Consider the following 21,287-nt stretch of genomic DNA (forward strand, 5'->3'; position numbering starts at 1 on the left):
GATTTAACTAATGTCAACTCTTGCCCAATTGTGATCCTAAGCTTGAAGTATTTTTCTCTGCACTCTTAGGGTCCATTCACACGTCCGTTTTGGTGTTCCGCATCCGTTCCGATTAAAAACGGAACGTTATGCGGATCCATTCATTTTCAATGGAATCAGCAAATAATCGGACGGCACTCATGGTGCTCTCCGATTCCGTGATTCCGTTCCGTGGGTTCCGTTATTCGGATCCTGGAAAAAAAATATACCCTGTCCTACTATTTGTCCGATTTTGCGTTCCGTCATCCCATTCTAGTCAATGGATCCGTCGAAAATCTGGAAGACAGGCTAAAAGCATCCTCATGTCATCCAGATTTTCGGATCCGCAAAAAACAGGAACGTTTATCTGGAAAGGTAAAAATACTGACGTGTGAATGGACCCTTATTCATAGCATCACCCCTCTCCTTCACATCACAATTCTTTCCACTATCACAAAAGTCTCATATTGTCAAATAAGGCCAAGTTCACACTTCAGTTATTTACATAAGTTATGGGGAGCCAAAATCACAGAATAGGTACAAACCTTTCCATTATATCTCATCTCTGAGTAGGCTTCACTACTGGTTTTGGCTCACAATAACTGATGGAAATATCTGGCCAAATAGCTTAAGTGTGAACTTGGCCTTACTAGCAATATGCTACTGAGTTTTCGATAAAATTTGTAGATTTGTAAATCAATGAATAAGCAAATTCCGTATTTATGTACTGTATGTTTGAATGTGCTATATATTATTAACGTCGCATTGTAAGCGTAAAGTGTAAAAATTCTATTCTATAATAATTATTAATAGTAATAAGAACAGAAATGGATTACCTGGGACATCAATTAATCTCTTATAAACATTCAAGAAGGCAGCTTCAGCTTCTTTACTTCTTTTACTTAATGCATCAATCTAGAAAGAGAAGAAAAAAAAATACTTATTATTTTATATGAACCATTTTATATCACAGGATCATGCTTTGCTATAATTCCTGGCTAGTTTCTTAAACTGGTTGCTGAGTTAAACATTTTTTTATTAAACCTCCATAAATCCAGTGCCGCTGCTACAATCCTTCCTGCTGCTGCAATCATGAATAATGACAACCTGTACATCACACACAAACGCTGCAGCCAATCATTGGCCTCAGTGGTATAACAGCAGAAGACCAGTGGCTGCCCCACCCATGTGGACACGTTACTGCTGAGGATCGGAGTGGCCGTGTCACGATCAGTGTGGGGGAAAAACTCCACACTAAACACAGGAGGGAAGGGGAACAGTAAGTGGGCCTGGAAACTAGGGAAGGAACAGGTCACCTCCTAAATAACCCTAATCTGGGCCCTAACTACCTATCAATATGAATAGACCTTGAAGGTAGGAATATTCATATGCAGTATACCTAGGCCCTTATATCCCTATAAGGCCCTGGAATGAGGTTAGGACCAGAGACAACCCATTCCTCCCCAGATGGATGAATGGAAGTCTCTGTCTCAGGCCCAGATACAAAAAACAGGGAATACAACAAACACAAAACAATAAGAAAAGACAAGACTTATCTGAAAGTAGAAAACTGACACTGACCAGCTAGTAAGAAGGCAGGAAGAAAATCTATAAACCGCAACTCCAAGAGTGAGAAGCGGCTACTTATGGGAAAAGTAAATTACTAACAAGCAACACCTGAAGCAAGGGGTGAGGCATTCACCAAAACACAGACACAATAAAATCCACAGAGAACGTTTCAATTTAACCCACGAGTTGCCAGTCTCTTCGATCTCCTGGTACCTGCCACGGGAACGTCCGTGACAGGCGGTGCTGGAACAGAGGTGATTTGGAATGGTGGGTATAAATGTATTTATTTTTTATTCTATTACCTTCCTCATTTAACTCCTACAACCCGTCAAATCATCCATTCAAGCGGAAACCTTTGGAACTGTTTCCAAGCATAGAGAGATGGCTGCAAGCATATGCACCCCAGCACCCTAACCCTGTTGTAGGTGGTATCACTAATCTCGTAAAAAGGTTTTAAGAATCAAACTCTGTGATATAAAGTGTGAGAATTTAAGCCGACCAGGGATGTGGTTAATCTAGACTTGCAAAAGACTGGACAGGACCACTGCCCAAAACAATAGTTGGCCTGGAGGCAGCGTCTAAAGTGTTCCATACGTTGCCATCTCCTGCCTATTGGAGAGGCACAAGGCAACGCATTCTGCCAGAGTCTTATATTCCAATTAATTGGGTTTGAATCTGGCCTAAGGAAGCTCTACATACAGTTTTCAGGACCTACACATTTCCTCTAACACTGGACTAGAGAACGCATGTGTGAATTAGATAAGGACATTGCGTTGTGAGCTCCAGGGACTCAGAAGAGTCCATTGTCGGTGAAGGACTTTAGAATAGCAGAAAATAAATTATAAAGCGTATTGCTCAGCGCATGCTTACACATGGATAGTAAGCCATTATTCCCAGAGGATAAGTTATTATGTCTACCTAGCATAAGGAACATGTAAATGTGATTGCGGGTCAAATGCTATTAACAAGGTGCAACAATAATGTATTTAGGTTGTGACTAGCCAATTCGTCATACAGACGTCATTTGCTACATGTCACATGTGTAGTTTTATATAGGAATGAAAAGAAAAAAATGTATCTTAATATATCATGACGTAGTAATTAAGTGGGAGATTTATCAAGACTAGCGATTTTTGCGCTGGTCTAAATATCCCCTGCACCACCGGAGGGTGCACCCAATTTATGACCAGGCGCATGCCTCATCATAAATTAGGCACATCCTCCTGCAGGCTGTGCGCCTAAACAGAAACCTACGACAGCTCAGAGCTGCGGTGGATTTCTGGATTCATCTGTATTTTTCAAAAAAGTAAAAGAAAAAAAAAATTTAAGGGGGGGGGGGGGGGGCGCCATAAATTATACCCTGCTTTAAGGCTTTGTGGGCTTATTTGCACAAGAAATTGCAACATTTTTACATCACTCCCGTTTTGAAAAGTGGGTGGTGCCTGGCTAGCCTATCGACCTGATTTAAAGGGAACCTGTCATGTGGACATTTGATTATAATCTAACTAATTATATACAATCATTAACTACTAAAAAGTGCCTTAGATGTATTCACTTACTGGTGTGACAGACGGTTACCTCATAATATACACACAGCGAGTCCAGCATTTTTTCAATTCAGAGCTATAGCCACTCCCCTGCCCACCTGCTGCTGATTCATATGGAAAATAACTGTCAATCAGCAGCAGGTGGGCGGGGAGAGTCAGGAGCTCATGAATATTCAGGACTCATCATTATGAGCTGGAGCTTTTCAAATGCAAGATGTTGGCAGATTGACTGGGTCAATTAAAGAAAGTGACCCAACATTTATGTTTCCCTTAGTTAGGACACCAAAAAACTGGTGACAGGTTCCCTTTAAGCAAGTTTTATCAACTGGCACTTTTTAAAAAGTTGCAAAAATTGTCGCAATCTTACTCCAGGAACAGGGGCGGTGTAGAAAGTGTAGTGTTAGACCACAAGATGGACCAAATTTATTAAAACATTGTTCATGATAAATTTGGTGCAAAGTATAGTAACACAGACTTCAGCAAAACTGACTTTAACCACTTCAACCCCGCTAGCTGAAACCCCCTTAATGACCAGGCCACTTTTTACACTTCTGCACTACACTACTTTTACAGTTTATTGCTCGGTCATGCAACTTACCACCCAAATGAATTTTACCTCCTTTTCTTTTCACTAATAGAGCTTTCATTTGGTGGTATTTCATTGCTGCTGACATTTTAACTTTTTTTGTTATTAATCAAAATTTAATGATTTTTTTGCAAAAAATGGCATTTTTCACTTTCAGTTGTAAAATTTTGCAAAAAAAAAAAAAACGACATCCATATATAAATTTTTCGCTAAATTTATTGTTCTACATGTCTTTGATAAAAAATATTTGGGTAAAAAAAATTGTTTGGGTAAAAGTTATAGCATTTACAAACTATGGTACAAAAATGTGAATTTCCGCTTTTTGAAGCAGCTCTGACTTTCTGAGCACCTGTCATGTTTCCTGAGGTTCTACAATGCCCAGACAGTACAAACACCCCACAAATGACCCCATTTCAGAAAGTAGACACCCTAAGGCAGTGTTTCCCAACCAGTGTGCCTCCAGCTGTTGCAAAACTACAACTCCCAGCATGCCCTGACAGCCTTTGGTTGTGCGTGCATGCTGGGAGTTGTAGTTTTGCAACAGCTGGAGGCACACTGGTTGGGAAACACTGCCCTAAGGTATTCACTGATGGGCATAGTGAGTTTATAGAACTTTTTATTTTTTGTCACAAGTTAGCGGAAAATGATGTTTTTTATTTTTTCTTACAAAGTCTCATATTCCACTAACTTGTGACAAAAAATAAAAACTTCCATGAACTCACTATGCCCATCACAAAATACCTTGGGGTGTCTTCTTTCCAAAATGGGGTCACTTGTGGGGTAGTTATACTGCCCTGGCATTCTAGGGGCCCAGATGTGTGAGAAGAAGTTTGCAATCAAAATCTGTAAAAAATGACCGGTGAAATCCGAAAGGTGCACTTTGGAATGTGTGCCCCTTTGCCCACCTAGGCTGCAAAAAAGTGTCACACATGTGGTATCGCCGTACTCAGGAGAAGTTGGGGAATGTGTTTTGGGGTGTTATTTTACATATAGCCATGCTGGGTGAGATAAATATCTTGGTCAAATGCCAACTTTGTATAAAAAAAATGGGAAAAGTTGTCTTTTGCCGAGATATTTCTCTCACCCAGCATGGGTATATGTAAAATGACACCCCAAAACACATTCCCCAACTTCTCCCGAGTACGGCGATACCAGATGTGTGACACTTTTTTGCAGCCTAGGTGGGCAAAGGGGCACACATTCCAAAGTGCACCTTTTGGATTTCACCGGTCATTTTTTACTGATTTTGATTGCAAACTTCTTCTCACACATCTGGGCCCCTAGAATGCCAGGGCAGTATAACTACGCCACAAGTGACCCCATTTTGGAAAGAAGACACCCCAAGGTATTCCATGAGGCGCATGGCGAGTTCCTAGAATTTTTTTTTTGTCACAAGTTTGCGGAAAATGATGATTTTTTTTATTTATTTTTTTTGTACGGCGATACCACATGTGTGACACTTTTTTGCAGACTAGACGCGCAAAGCGGCCCAAATTCCTTTTGGGAGGGCATTTTTAGACATTTGGATCCCAGACTTCTCCTCACGCTTTAGGGCCACTAAAAATCCAAGGCAGTATAAATACCCCACATGTGACCCCACTTTGGAAAGAAGACACCCCAAGGTATTCAATGAGGGGCATGGCGAGTTCATAGAATTTATTTATTTTTTGCATAAGTTAGCAGAAAATGTTTTTTTTTTTTTTTCTCACAAAGTCTCACTTTCCGCTAACTTGGGACAAAAATTCCAATCTTTCATGGACTCAATATGCCCCTCACGGAATACCTTGGGGTGTCTTCTTTCCGAAATGGGGTCACATGTGGGGTATTTATACTGCCCTGGCTATTTAGGGGCCCTAAAGCGTGAGAAGAAGTCTGGAATATAAATGTCTATAATGTCTAAAATTTTCAGGGAGTGTATATGAGGTGATCACCCCCCTATCATTGATCACCCCCCTGTAAGGCTCCATTCAGACGTCCGTATGTGTTTTGCGGATCCGATCCATGTATCCATGGATCCGTAAAAATCATACGGACGTCTGAATGGAGCCTTACAGGGGGGTGATCAATGACAGGGGGTGATCAGGGAGTGTATATGAGGTGATCACCCCCTGTCATTGATCACCCCCCTGTAAGGCTCCATTCAGACGTCCGTATGCGTTTTGCGGATCCGATCCATGTATCCGTAAAAATCATACGGACGTCTGAATGGAGCCTTACAGGGGGGTGATCAATGACAGGGGGGTGATCAGGGAGTCTGTATGGGGTGATCAGGGGTGATCAGTGGTTCATAAAGGGTTAATAAGTGACAGGGGGGGTGTAGTGTAGTGTTTGGTGCTACTTTATTGAGCTGCCTGAGTCCTCTGGTGGTCGATCCAAACAAAAGGGACCACCAGAGGACCAGGTAGCAGGTATATTAGACGCTGTTATCAAAACAGCGTCTAATATACCTGTTAGGGGTTAAAAAAAAAATCACATCTCCAGCCTGCCAGCGAGCGATCACCGCTGGCAGGCTGGAGATCCACTCGCTTACCTTCCGTTCCTGTGTGCGCGCGTTCACAGGAAATCTCGGCTCTCGCGGGAGGACGCGTATATGCATCCACCCAGAAGAGCAGGGCCACCGGCAGGACGCAATCCTGCGTACGGCGGTCCTGTAGCGGTTAAAAATCCCCTCATGATAAATCCCCCCCATGATCTGAAGACATCTATAAAAAGGAACTTGCTGACACTATTTAAATCCCGCGTAAAAATGCTATATGTTGCAATAAGCCCACAATGCCTTAAAGGGGTTATGCAAGTATGGAGGGGATTTTGCCCCCACGAACCCCTTTAAAGCCCTGGTTTGCAACTTTTTGAAGCTGTAATTCTGAAGTGCAGGAGTTAATATATTCCCCTTACATTTTTTTAAATCTTTGATATTTTTTGAAACTACAGATAAAGCAGAGCAACATTCATTTTAATACTTTTTACATCATTTGTGATTTCTATGTTTTGAGTTCTTTTTATGGATGTTCTTACAATCCCAGACTAAATGCTCCAGTGTAATAATTGTCAATGGTAAAAGGTATAACTCAAGTAAAGAGAAAAATCTGAAATTCCAGAGAATAGGTATAAGGTGAATCTCGTTTCTCAGAAGTCTTATTGTAAGCATTAAATTTGTATGTCTACCCAGAATCAAAGAATGTACTTTCTACAGATAACTTGCTTTTCTAATATTCTGGCAAAAAGTCAGCCCGATAAAGTATCAACCTGCGCTTCCTGGAGTGATATATCCCAGTGTATGATTGCAGGAGATATGCAGCTTCATTGACAAGTATAAATTGACTTTCACTGCATACTCTTCCCCCAACGGTGGTTACTGCTGAATTTTTCATACATTTCTTTTCTACTGCTGAATATTTGAGTATCATTTTATGAAATATGTGGCTTCCTCCGATGGTACGTGACAGGACTAATGGAAAACACATTCTTTTCCTTCCCCTCTACATTTTTAAATTACATCCTATAGCCAATTGACCCCATTATTAAATAGCATAAAAACGGCACTTATCATTATTAATGGGGCATACAAAATGCATTATCTACAAAGGCTGCAAGCAGGCTAGCATGCCAGGTCTCAAACGGTAAAACCAGAGAACCCTGCAGCAGATTCAGGGAAGGAATGGGAACTTAAAGTGGCCCTGGAAAAAAATACAACTAAAAGTGGCCCCATGTTTTAGGTGGGTCCAAATTGAGAGAAGGTGGGGGCAACATAAGTAGGCAGGGACATTAGATGTAGGCAGGGCCAGCAATACTGTAGTGCAGGACAAAATACAGCCCCAGCAGAGCACAAATACTGCCCCCTGCACCACAGTATGAAGCTGTATCATCGTCCTGTGGATGGCAATATAGCTGAATTCAGGAGGGCATCTGCATTCGATGAACAGGTGCATACATACCTGATGCTATTAAATGAATTAATGGTTAGAGAACCAGGTATTTATGTACCTGGCTGGTAGCCATGAGGAGGCTTTGGATGGCCCCCATGGCATCGGCCCCCCCAGGAAATTTCCCTGTTGATTCCATGGTCAGTCCGCCTTTGAACAGATTCTGCACAAACACAGGCATCTCAGACATTAGTAACATATCGCTAGGATATGCCACCAATATCAGCTAGGTTTGGACCTCACACCTATCTCCAAAACGGGTCCCCAGAAGTGAATGAGAGCGTACCACTCAGTTATTTTCAGAACGCTCATAGAAATGAATGGAGTGTGTACTGCCCGAGTGTGGTTCCTGCTCCAAGCCAGCACTTGGCTATTTTCGGAACTCCCATACAAACAAATGGAGGGTGGCCGGACATGCACGGCTGCCCTCCGTTCACTTCTGGGGTCCCACTCTGGAGATAGAGGCAGGTCCCAAAGGCGGGACCCGCACTTATCTGATATTAGTAGTATATCCTAGTGATATCCCACCAATGTCTGAGGTGAGACAACCTCTTTAATGAAGATTCCAAGCTATACTGATGCACTCCATATGCATGACACAAATGCACACAAACAGATTTTTACTTGTAAATGGAGCTACAGGAGTGGCGATCAGCTCGTTATATCGTCGATCATTGCTTCCTACAGGCAGGAAAGCTCCTCCTAGTGGTGGATGCAAGCAGCATGTATTTGATCAATCAACTGTGAATATGCCCAAGATTAACAGGGGTTTTCCGGCATTTTTAAGTGTTCTTGCATGGCAAGACCACTTACTGTTATCTCACATACATATTCTTATTATTATAGCCAAATTTACCACCCTAACTCCTTCCCACAGTTTTTACACTACATAGACAGTAATATACCGAAATGTGTGGATTGTTCCCAATTGGTGTGCTATTACTTTGTGTAACGTTTCGCTGAATGGTTCACAAAATATCTGCGTTTTTGTGGCGAAATTCATCCCATAGGAATGAATGGCGGAATGTTCAAAACTAGAGTGGGAGCTGACAAAAGCTAGAGTGTGAGCTGAAAAATCAGGACATGATTTCTAAACTGCCACCACTCCCTCATTATCAAGCCGACCTACACAAATCGGCTGCTAATGTTTTTATAAATGTTTTAATGTAACTGTGAAGCACTTTGGGCAACAACATTGCAATTAAATGTGCTATATAAATAAAAGTTGAAATGCATTTCTCACTCTATCAAGCTTGCCATGTGCACTTTTTAAATTTGATCAATTGGTTAGTGTAATGTTTACTATCTTTACTCACTTCAAACACTCCAAACAGTTACTCTACCCAGTCCAACCTTTCCACAGTTACTCCAGCCACTCCAACCACACAACAGTTACTCAAGCCACTCCACCCAGTTACTCCGCCCACTCCAGTTGTAGACTACTGGTGGAGGCAAGAACACTTCACACGATTTCCCCAGAAATTGTAGCTTTTCTAGTTAATATTGTTGTCCATCATCAGAATAGGCCATTACAATCTGATGGGCTGGGGTACGACACTCTGCAACCCCCCACCGATCAGCTTATTGGCGGGGATGTCACTGACCAGATATTGATGGCCTATCCTGAGGAACAGAAACATGATTGGTACACTTTAAAGAAAGGCTGTGTTCACCTCTGTATGTAGTCTCCTGTACGCTGGGTTCAGACTTGAGTGTTCGCGATGGAGCGCTCTGTATGCGCGATTGTACGGGCGTTTGCAATCACGCATACAGAGACAAGCAAACGCCCATTGTCGCGCGTTCCCGCTGAAGTCTATGTACGGGAACGCGCGACAAGACGCCCCAAAGAAGCTCATGTACTTCTTGGGGCGTCGGGCGTTTTACAGCGCGATTGTACACACTGTAAAACGCTCAGGTGAGAACCATTCCCATAGGGAATCATTGGTTCTCTTGCCTGTTGAGCGTTTTACAGCGCGTAGGAACGCGCTGTAAAACGCCTCAGGTGTGAACCCAGCCTTAGGCCTAGTTCACACGAACGTATGGCTTTTATAGTTTTTTGCGGTCCGTTTTTCACGGATCCGTTGTTCCGTTTTTGAGTTCCGTTGTGTTTCCGTTTCCGTTCCGTTGTTCCGTTCCGTTTTTCCGTATGCCATGTACAGTTTACAGTAATTACATAGGAAAAATTGGGCTGGCCATAACATTTTCAATAGATGGTTCAGAAAAAACGGAACGGAAACGGAAGACATACGGATGCATTTCCGTATGTGTTCCGTTTTTTTTGCGGATCCATTGACTTGAATGGAGCCACGACCCGTGATTTACGGCCAAATATAGGACAAGCTCTATCTTTCAACGGAACGGAAAAACGGAAAAACGGAAACGGAAGGCATACGGAACACATTCCGTTTTTTTTGCGGAACCATTGAAATGAATGGTTCCGTATACGGACCGTATACGGAACACAAAAAAACGGCCCGTACACCCGCAAAAAAAACGTTCGTGTGAACTAGGCCTTAGGGACCTCTGTTGCAGATCCAATTACCCCCCCCCCCCCCACCCGACAAAATAGTGCAGTGTTCCATTATAGTCAATGAGGTTCAATGGGTGCCATTTATTTCCATCATGTGACAGTGCTGATATTTTTTTTTTTCAAGTCAGGTTTTCTGTTTCTAGAATGGAACAAAAAAAAAACTTTTGAAAAACTGGCACAGATGTGAACGTAGCCTTAAGGACCTAAAACAATGAAAGTGGTTTTGGGACGATTTGATCAGCTCATGTGATCTAGTGCTCTGTGCCGGTGATGAATGCTACACATACAGCTTTGGAGATTCACATGCCCAACAGCAAAGTTTCCCAGGAAATGGATTTTAGTTGTTGGCAAGTGTCTTAAGATGAGCGAGACTCATAGCAGCCAAGAGCACTAATCCTACTAGTTCAGACGCAAAAAAAAAAAAAAAAAAATTGGCAGATTACCATTAGCACAAAAACTGTCTGGGACAAGCAAACAATAATTACTCCACAACCAGTCCACATACACCTCCACATTAAGGCAACCTGCACATGGGTAGCCTTTTCAGTGCGGTTTTTGATGTGGTTTCGTGGCAGATCCCACTCATGCACAAAAAAAAGTGTAACATGCAAAAAAGAACAGCACAAAGAACTGACATGCTGTGGATTCCAAAATCCGCACAGCAGGTCAATTTTTGCACGGAACAAAAAAAGCTAAGTGGGTATGAGATCCGTCTAATATCATGCACTCTGCTGGTAGTACACAGCGTTTATTCCTGCACGAGAACCTATGTGGATAAAACGTGCGGAATTCACAACATGTGTAGATGGGGACGGTGTTTTATTGTTGTGGGGCTATTACAACCATATAATAAAACAATGTGCTCCTTTTATTGCCCACTTATGATAGCAAAGTGCGAGATTGATGCTTCTTGTATGGGCCTTGTACAGACAGATGTCAAATTTATGTCACCTTGTCACCTCAAGCACAGTGAACTTTTCCAAGACATGCTTGTCACTGAAACCAATGAAGTCAACACAAGACAGAGACAGCACTACAGCCAACCGTCACTCATAAGTTCATGCTCCTTCACATTTCTTTACTAGAGCTTTGTAGATACCAGTCATTCAACAATGAGAATATTCTCAAAGTGCATTGTGGGAATATAACTTTTCTGTAGCTCTACAAATACATAAGACATTAAACGTCCTCAATGTTAAGGGGTTGTCCAGGATTTTAAAAAATATGGTTGCTTTTCATAAACAGCTCCAACATCCATGGGTTGAGACTCTTATTGCAACTCAGCTATATGGAAGTGGATGGGGCTGAGCTGCAATACCACAAACAACCTGTGGACAGGTGTGTCACTGTCTGAAAAAATAAAATAAAAAGCTATAATTTTTCTAATTTGGTATAATCCCTTTAAAGGGCTTATGTAGCAAAAGATAATGATGACCTGTCCGTGTGCCTGCTGTTTTTGGATTTGGACCAATTCACTTGAATGGTTACGTGTTCCGCAAGATTCAGTCCGCACGGCAAAAAAAAAAAATTTAGAACATGTATCTTTTTGCGGTGTGGAGGCACAGACCGAAATCCTGCAGGAGCACTCCATATACAGTACAGACCAAAAGTTTGGACACACCTTCTCATTCAAAGAGTTTTCTTTATTTTCATGACTATGAAAATTGTAGATTCACACTGAAGGCATCAAAACTATGAATTAACACATGTGGAATTATATACATAACAAAAAAGTGTGAAACAACTGAAAATATGTCATATTCTAGGTTCTTCAAACTAGCCACCTTTTTCTCTGATTACTGCTTTGCACACTCTTGGCATTTTCTTGATGAGCTTCAAGAGGTAGTCACCTGAAATGGTCTTCCAACAGTCTTGAAGGAGTTCCCACTCCGCTCCGTATCTTTCAGATTGCAGACCCATTCAAGTGAATGGGTTGGCATCCGTTAAACGGCGCGCACACGGCTGATGCCCGTACATTGCAGACCTGCTGTTTGTCAGCAAAGCTGACAAGTGAACTACATTAATCTGAATGGGGCCACAAACTATGCGGACAGCAGACCTGTGTGGTGTCCGCATCAGTAAATCCGTTCCACAGTCCTATTGTTGGCCAGTTTACAGACAAGGATAGGACATTTTTGCAGGAGTAAAAAACTAATAAATAAAAAATGGAAGCATGCACTCGGATGGTATCTGTGTTTTGCAGATGCAAAAGACTTATAGCCGTCTGCATGAGCCATTATGGTCTTGGATCAGGACTTGATGCCAAAAATAACAATTAGGGTTTCTCAGTTCAAAATGAATCAAGCACCTCCAATATCAGGGTAAACATGGTGATAATACAGATAATGTATACAATGGAGAGTGTATTCCTTTACTCAGACGAAGAGAATTCAATTAAATGTGAATCAGTCAAAGTGCTTTACAATAATGTGCCTATTTCAATAATAAAGAGCAGCATTTGGTGTCTAAGAAGGCTACAGCAATTGTCTGCTGTTTAGTTCAATTGACAGAATTATGGTTCAATTTGAGAACAGCGAAAAGCTTCCCGATTTCTAAACATTATATTTCAATTGCTAGTCATTCTTATGTTATATATAGCACATATTACGGTACTTCCACAGCTTCACTACACATGCAACAAGTGAATTGACTCAAATTACGACTTAGTACAATTCCCTGGATGTAGTTCAACATCAAATTCCGACTCCACCACCTAGGAACAATAATCAGTAATTTCAGGAGATTGAGGAACATTCACAAGATTACAAACCTCTAAAAATGATGCAATCATATTGATGCGGAAGCAGTGTCATCAGAGAGCTAAGCATAGGTGAAGCAAATCTAATATTAGGAATCAGCTGAATAGGTAAACATGTATGTAACGTAAATGGCCATGGCCAAGTCTGCTCATGGAGCTATGGCCTGTGTCCCTTTTTAGTGACATTAAGTGTATCAGAGTTTTAAAACAAAGTTGGCATAATGGCTGTGCATCTTTTAACAATCATTACTGTGAAGGAACAGTTATGTTTGGGCTTCCCTAAAGTCTCATTCAGCCATATTATTCCCTGTTTAAGCTGCACAGCTAGATGCATTTCACTCAGAAGCTGGGGGCGTATCCCTTCTGTGAAACCTGCCAACACAGTGCTGCTGTGATGTCCTTTCCCAAACTTCCCACTAGCATTGTTTTTAGCTCTGGAACTCACAGAACAGATAAGGAAGAAGAGATCCCAATTACAGACACATAGGAGACAACTATAATCTTCATAACCTGTGTAGAAGCATTTATTTTATCAGGCTCAGGATCTCAGCTAGCTCTGACACGCTCCCACTTCCTAGGAGCCGTCTTCTGTGTCTCTGTTACCAGGGATGGAAGCTGGATGCAGGCAGATTTTATAAATCAAGTGATTGTTACACCGATCTCTATTAAATGAAACAAAATTGTACAGCAACTTTTTAATATCAAACAAAAGTAGAGAGAGATGTGAAGTACTCCATTTCTGGAAAGCTGGCCAGACACCAGACAATGATGGGCTGCACTGCAGCCATTCTGCTGTCTATGGAATTGGTTCTACAAACGATGGCACCAGCAACTTGCCAGACTAAACTGGTCAACAAAGGAGTCAGTTTTTTTTTTAAACTGACTCCCTGGTCCTTGAACACATTGGCAAATAATTGGCTGAATTTGTCTGATTGTTTCAAACACGTGTAGTATCGCCACGGCTGAAATTATCCAACCTGACGATCACGTTTTTGGACATTTTAAGACAAAGTGTGTCATCGGCGATCGTGAATGACCGTTTTCAGCCAACTTTACGCTCATGTAAGCAACGCCTCAAAGATCTTATAGAAAATTCTTAGGCCACAGTCACTGCATTTGCAGTGTCTGTCTGCCATACACGTCAGGAAAGCTCCTGGTGCATACATCAAATCGTATCCTTAGGATCCCATTTAACTGACAGAGGCCAAAAGTTCTGCCTTCATCAGTCTAGTATATGTCAGTATATACGATACAGAGCAGTCCTGCTAAAAAAGGCTTACATTGTGCAGAATACTATTGTTTTTATGAAAGCCTATGGGCGATGTATGCGCTGACACACAGACATGTGACTTTTGCAGCTAATCATTGGCTGCAGCACTGACCCACTAGAGTCAATGTTTAGGACATCATCATTACAGCAGGAACAGGAGCGGTGAGAGATTAGCAAGGTGAGTATGCCCTTTTTTAATAAGTTTTCTAAGATTTTTTATTTTTTTTCTACTTGTGACCTATTCTCAGGATAGATTATCAGTATCTGATCAGTGGGGGTCCGACACCAGAGACCCCCACCGATCAGCAGTTTTGAGAAGGCAGTGGCGCTCCTGTGCACGCGGCTGCGTTCTTGCAGCTCACTAAGCACATTATATAGCAGCCGTGCTCTGTATCGCAGCTCAGCCCCATTGGATGGGGCTTGGAGGGGTCTGAACTGCTGCTAGGCCACATGAACGATAAACATGACGTTAAACAGCTGATCAGCAGGGTCACGAGTGTCAGACCCCCACCGTTCAAATACTCATGACCTATCCCAAGGATAGGTCATAAGTATAAAAAAAAATAAAAAATATGCAAAAACCCCTTTAATTATTGTCACCATGCTGAGACATTTTAAATGCATTTTCTTTCCCTGGAAAACCCCTTTAAGTGTTCACTTAGCAGAGCTCAATGATTACTGGAGTCAAGTTTCTAAATGAGACCTTCCAACAGTAAACAGATCTAAAAGTGAAATATTAGCACTCTCCACCAGTTATACCAATGACAATAAAGGCTTATATATCTGACGGTGCAAAGAATCTCATATAAACACATGTCACACTGCAGTGGATGCAAGTCCCTCTCCCCCGCCACTCTGCTGCTCCTCTATATACCTACCTAATCTCTAGGTTTATACAAACGATTCCTTTCCATGAGCCTGGCTGTAAGTTGTCTTATGTACAGAAATGTTTAAAGAAAGCATACTTTGGAGGCATGAGATAAGACTCTTAAAGTCACAAGGCTGCAGCATGAAATTGCCTGCTACAAGCGACTAGCAAATAGCACCAGAATAATCTGGAGCCGACTTGCTACCACTGCTAGAAACAGCAGACGGTGCCATCATGCACATCACACTCTGCTTCCACTGTCCTCAATTCACCCTACAGCATTCCAGTGAATTTGCGCAAAATAAAACGTCCCGGTGCCCTCCAGCTGTAAAAATCTCCGTACCAGATTCTGCACGGTTATGGATTATTCATCGACGCTCGCAAATCTGTAATCTTCTGATTCTTTAGACAAATAAATGAAGGCACAAAACCATTCCTTTCATGGTTTCTGAAGGTCACTGTTTAACCTCTTATTTATGGAAAGTCCTCTGCGTTGTCATCTGATATATTGGCAACCTACAGTCAGAAGGTAAAAGGGGTCTGCAGGCCTAGCCACACAGGACTGAAGGTCCAGAACCATATGATACAGCAGAAACTGTTGAGAAAAACCCTAATTGCAATGAAGGATCAATTACTTGCTTTGACCCAGTAATTTTCCTAGGCCTTAAGCACACGAACACTCTTTTGCTGACCACACATGGGCCCACTAATTTCTATGGGGTTGCAAAAAATCCACAGCTGTGCCACAAATTATAGAACGTGTCCTATTCTTGTCCTTTTTTCCGGACAAGAAGAGACAATTGGACAGTGGGGCCTGCAGAAAGTGTGGAATGCACATGGCCGGTATCTGCATTTTGCGGATCCCTGGTTTGCAGACTGCAAAACGGATACGGTCGTGTGCATGAGCCCTTAAACTCACTGTTTACCACCTGAGCAGAGTGTTGGAGTCCACTGTTGTAGACAAAATATTAATAGTTGTAATCAGCTTGCATCAAAGTTTATACTCCATCAGCTGCAGCAAGAGCCAGACCCAAATGCTACCATCTTGATTGAAATCCTGAGCAACTCCCCCTCCTCCTTGCCCAGTGTCCGTCCTTTATTGACTAAACAAAAGGTGTAAAAGGGGCTGGCCCAAGACAAGGATACAGGAAGTGATGACATATCACAGGACAGGGAGGGGCAGTCAATGTGGCTGTGCAGACAATGGACACACCCCATCCTTGTATAACATAGCCAGCTGACAAACACATGTATACAATAATCTACCATCCTAAGATAAAGTAAAGTGTACAAACTTGGGAGTCACAAAGCTCCCAGATCCCGCCACAACAGTATAGGGACACAGTTGCCAATTGTCAAAGTAAGACGGAGGCAGCCATAACTCATAGATATTAAGATTCTGGCTCTTGGAGGTCCTCACCAAGGATTTTAAGAAAATCAATGGGTTGGGGGGAAAAAATAAAAAGACTCCGCATTTGGGGGTCTTGTCTGGCTGACTTCTATCCTGATCGCCCCATACACATGCATACTCCACTCAGACGACTATGAATGTGTTGTGAACGGAAGAGGGGAGAAAGACGCAGCCTGACACCTTATTTCCCTGAGAACTAAAAGGATCGGCCATGTTGCAACCCATGCCCAATCCTTCTCTCCCCCTGACATCTGCTGTAGGGAGGCATATTAGATGGTTGGTGTGTTTGGCAGACATACATCACATAAATGCGTATGGCCAGCAGCACACGTGATGTTTTTGGAACTGAGTAGGCCTTTAATTTCACTTCTATTAAAGCAGTAATGGTAGGATGAAAGTCAACCTTCACAACAGTAAGGAAGCAGATGAAAATGTGAATATCCGCAGAAACCCTGAACAAGAGCAAGAATACTGTCCTAGGCAACTTCTATGTAAGCAGTTTCCATATATGTTTTTTTTTTTTTTTAAAGATGACTCAAACTGAACCAACAGCTTCTCTTCCGTGGACTACAAGGCCTGCATTACAAAGATGGCCGTCTTTTTTATTTATTTTTTAAATATAAAAACTGACTACTTATTATACCACCAGAAAAAAAGTCCTTCAGTCTTGAGGCTCGTACTGGACACAATGTTCTGTATGTGCAAATAACAAATATACTGTGTGTGTGTATATATATATATATATATATATATATATAAATAAATAAAAAGGGGGGTATGGAGATCGCAACGTTAAAGCCTGGCCTCCTCTGACATTCTCCACATTTTGCATTTCACTACGGGCTGACGTGTTTGTGTGTGAGATTGCTGCGAACACAATTTTTTTTCCCCTTCTGGCAGCATCACCCAACTGTATTTGACAACGTAACATCCACTGAGCAGCAAGTAGCAGATGATGCTTAAGAGGTTAACTCGGCACATATCTGGCACCTCTCCAGTCTTTGTAGAAGAATCACTACTAATGTGAGAGCACAAAGCATAGTCCAGGCCAGCCGTGATTAATAGACTGCTGAATACGCTCCTTTCCTCGCACACACACACATTTCATTCCCCTGCTTCCATAGATCATGGACTTATCCTCGAAATATCTGACTGAAATTGAATTTGGCTTCTCTCTCAACCGTTCATTTCCTATGTTATGCAAGGTTATATCCTTTTCTGCATGAGCAGAACCAAACCAGCTGCAGCTCGGGAGAAGAAAATATGTTTTCAATTATGGAGCTGGCCTGAAAACAGAATGGTAGATCTGCGAGCGCCCTTAATAGAGCCATCATTGAATGAACCTGCTAGACGGAATCCTATTAATTAGGTGTTTAGCCTTACACAGGGAACCTTTGATACTGCGAGCACGTTCTACCTGGCACGCTGGAGCTTTGTAACGCAGCAGGAAGTTAATATGGCAAACTTCCTCAATTGGCTATGCAAAGGTCTGACATTTGAAACGGAGATGATTGCGATGAAATATTGACTTTTGGAAGTGTGTAAGGCAACGATGAGAATGAATCAGAATTTACTGAGCTAGCAATGCAAGCCGCCGCATTATGGAGGGATTATTTTTCCCTCAAGGAGGGAGACCAGGGAAGAAAAGCATTTAGGAAAAAAAAAATATGCTGTTTTCTTGCACAAGCTGTGGGGGATTTTCTGCTGCAGTCCCCATTTAGAAAATGGAGTTTGCTTCGAGAGGGAATAAGCATGAAACAATAAAAAGAAAAAAAGAAAATAACAGCAAAACACACAATAGGGTCGGGAGCCGCATTCGCTTCTATTTTTCAATTACTCTGGTACCACTGGGAGGAAGTGACAGCCTTGAACTCATAAAAGACATCTTGGCCATTTATACTCCATCCGTGTTCTCTTTTGTCACGCAGCGCAGTTACTTGTAATGGTGTAATATACTCGTCGTCAGGACCAGTGTCGTGTAATGGTGAATGCAGGCAAACAAAGCTGAATGCTGAAATACAAAAACTTCAGGCACCAAAAGCTAAGAAACGTCTGGTTTAGTAAATTATTGTATCCTTCGTTATCTAAGGGGTTCCTTCTTTCAAACCATGCACCTCCTCCCATGATGCGATTGCAGGGTACTGATGGATTGCTTAACAATGGTCCCCAGTTTTCTATCTTACTATACCTATGAGGCACCGCCAAAGACAGGTTCTAATAGGATGCCTGCCAGTGTTAAGCTGACAGGAATAACACACTGCATTACAACAGTACTACAGCTCTATAGTCCTCTTAATATGCCTGTGCGGCTTTGGGCAGACTGTGGACAGAATCAGCCTCCTTCCCCCTCTGGCACTTCACAATATAATTAGGGATGAGCGAATCAACTTTGGATGAAACATCCAAAGTCGATTCGCATAAAACGTCGTTCAATACTGTCAGGAGCGTGTGCGCCGTACAGTATTAGAATGTATTGGCTCCAATAAACCGAAGTTATTACTTCGCGAAGTCTCACGAGACTTTGTGTAATAACTTCATAAATTGATTTCTACTGTAAAAAAACATTTCCAGAAACTCTGGTTTGGTTTCAAGAGGTACCTTGGAACCGAACCAGAGTTCGGGAAATGTTTTTTTTTTACAGTAGAAATCAATTTATGAAGTTATCACTCGAAGTCTCGCGAGTCTTCGCAAAGTAATAACTTGGCCTCTTTGGAGCCAATACATTATAATACTGTACGGAGCGCTCGCTCCGTACAGTATTGAAATTAGGTTTTATGTGAATCGCTCATCCCTAAACATAATCACTTCTTACTTCTCCTGCAGAAGAGCCTTCTCAACTATACTGCCATGCTACTGCAGAGGCTCTGCTCCTTCCCTGGCAAGCAGAGCAGAAAGCTGTTTCTATTAGCTGCTCTGCAGGGAACAGAGGATCACTATACAGAGAATTACAGTAATGTGGGGAAAGCAATTGAGCATACACGTCCACCAATATTCTTGCTCAGTAAATGGATGTGCACATTGCTATACACTTTGAACACCAGGTGGTGTCATACTATGCAAGTAAATGCCATAACTCTAACTTAGATATTATTTTTTTATAGCATGTAAATGGTAACTATTTAATAGTGGCTCAAACCCTTTAGGTCTATCCATAGAATAGGCCATGAATGTTTATGTCCCGATGAACCACTTTAATTTCCAAGAGCAAGACTTTGCTAACCCAAGCTTTACTAGTTTATACATTGTTACTGCCTGAAACATAACTATTACTACAAACAGTACTCTATAAAAAGAACTGTTCCTCAGAGTTTTATTTTATAGACAAAATATATCTGAGTGATCAATTCATGGGGCAATAATGGGAATTCATGTTCTCCAGACTTTTGATTGAACCAGTCTGGTGGAGGTAAGGACTCCATATACAGTATGTGCATCAGGGAATTGAATTTACACAATTCTCCAATTAAAAGGTACAAATTATAGCAACAAAACGTAAGGTACTAATAAGCTCAATGTGCACTGTCTTAGATGCCATTATTTCAATAAGTTAGTTTGTCAAATTTCTGTCATGCTAGAGCTGCACCAGTAAAATGTGAGTGAAGTTAATGTGAAGTAGAAGCCTCAAGGAATCTCAGCTGGGAACTGCTAGGCCACACGGACCGCCAAATGTTTAATGCAAATAAGACATCTTTTTGCAAAACACTACTGGAGTTGATAACTGTCTCTGGAAGTAACATCAGAGCAAGAACTGCTCATCTGAAGCTTCAAAGGCAAGTATCAGGACAACATCTTGTAACCGCCATGCATAGTGACAAACATTGGGTGGGGCGGTGTAAAGCCCACTGCCATTACACTCGAGTGGCAGAAATGCATCCTCTTGAGTGATGAATCTCGTTTATCTGTCAGATGGCCAACTGTGGGCTGGTGGATGCCAGGATAATGCTGCCCCCTTGTATCCCTTAATTTTTTTTTTGGGCTTGTGAAATGCACTATGAATTTCATGCCATTTTTGGGTTGGTTTTAGAGAAGGAACATAAACCACATGAAAAAAATGCCACATTTGCTGACCCCATCAACATACAAAAAGTGAGTAAAACTGCAAAAAAATATATAATAAATAGTTGGCCACAGGAGGGAGAAAAAGCTAAATTACCACAAAAATGCAGTGTTATTCCAAAAATAAAGTTATGTGTCAAACCACCCTTATGTAGTAACAGATCATTAATGATAGTTATAATACACATTGGCCCAATTTTGGGCAACTAAGGTTTCTACACTTTTTTTTCAGATTTGTTTAAAAAAAAAAGAGTGGGTCTTAGTTGGAAGGGAGTGATTGTGCCACAATTCTAGTGGAAAATTCTGTCTCAAAGTAAGCCAAACAATAGTAGATATAAAGCTAGACAAAAGTGTCTATCCCTCCACCACATTTATCATTCGGCCTGAGCCACTGTGATAAATCTAGTACAGGTCTAGATGATCTGCTTAAAGGGGTTATCCAGGAATTATATATTGATAACCTATCCTCAGGATAGGTCATCAATATCAAATTGGCAGGGGTCGACACCCAGCACCCCCCGCCAATGAGCTCTATGAAGAGGCCACGGAGCTCCGCGAGAACCTAGGTCTCTTCCTAGGCCAGTGACCACACAGTACAACACTTATGTGGCCTAGTCGTAGCTCAGCCTGCAATACCAAACACAGCCACTATACAACGTACATCGCTGTGCCTGGTGAGCTGTGAGGAGGCTGCAGTACTCACCAGCTACAGTGAGCGCCGTGGCTTCCTCAAACAACTGACTGGTCCCAG

The 21,287-nt window shown here is 41.9% G+C and overlaps 1 protein-coding gene across 1 annotated transcript in view; it reads right to left on the minus strand.

Annotated features, from left to right (window-relative positions):
- The window catches only part of CUX1 (cut like homeobox 1), a 182,349-nt gene that overhangs the window by 150,438 nt on the left and 10,624 nt on the right, over positions 1 to 21,287 (minus strand). Inside the window, exon 3 of the mRNA XM_044291108.1 lies at positions 855 to 933. Coding sequence (XP_044147043.1) covers positions 855 to 933 — 79 coding nt within the window. The remainder of the gene's footprint in view (positions 1 to 854; positions 934 to 21,287) is intronic.

The sequence above is a fragment of the Bufo gargarizans genome, chromosome 4, assembly GCF_014858855.1.
Source record: "Bufo gargarizans isolate SCDJY-AF-19 chromosome 4, ASM1485885v1, whole genome shotgun sequence".
Taxonomy (NCBI): Eukaryota; Metazoa; Chordata; class Amphibia; order Anura; family Bufonidae; genus Bufo; species Bufo gargarizans.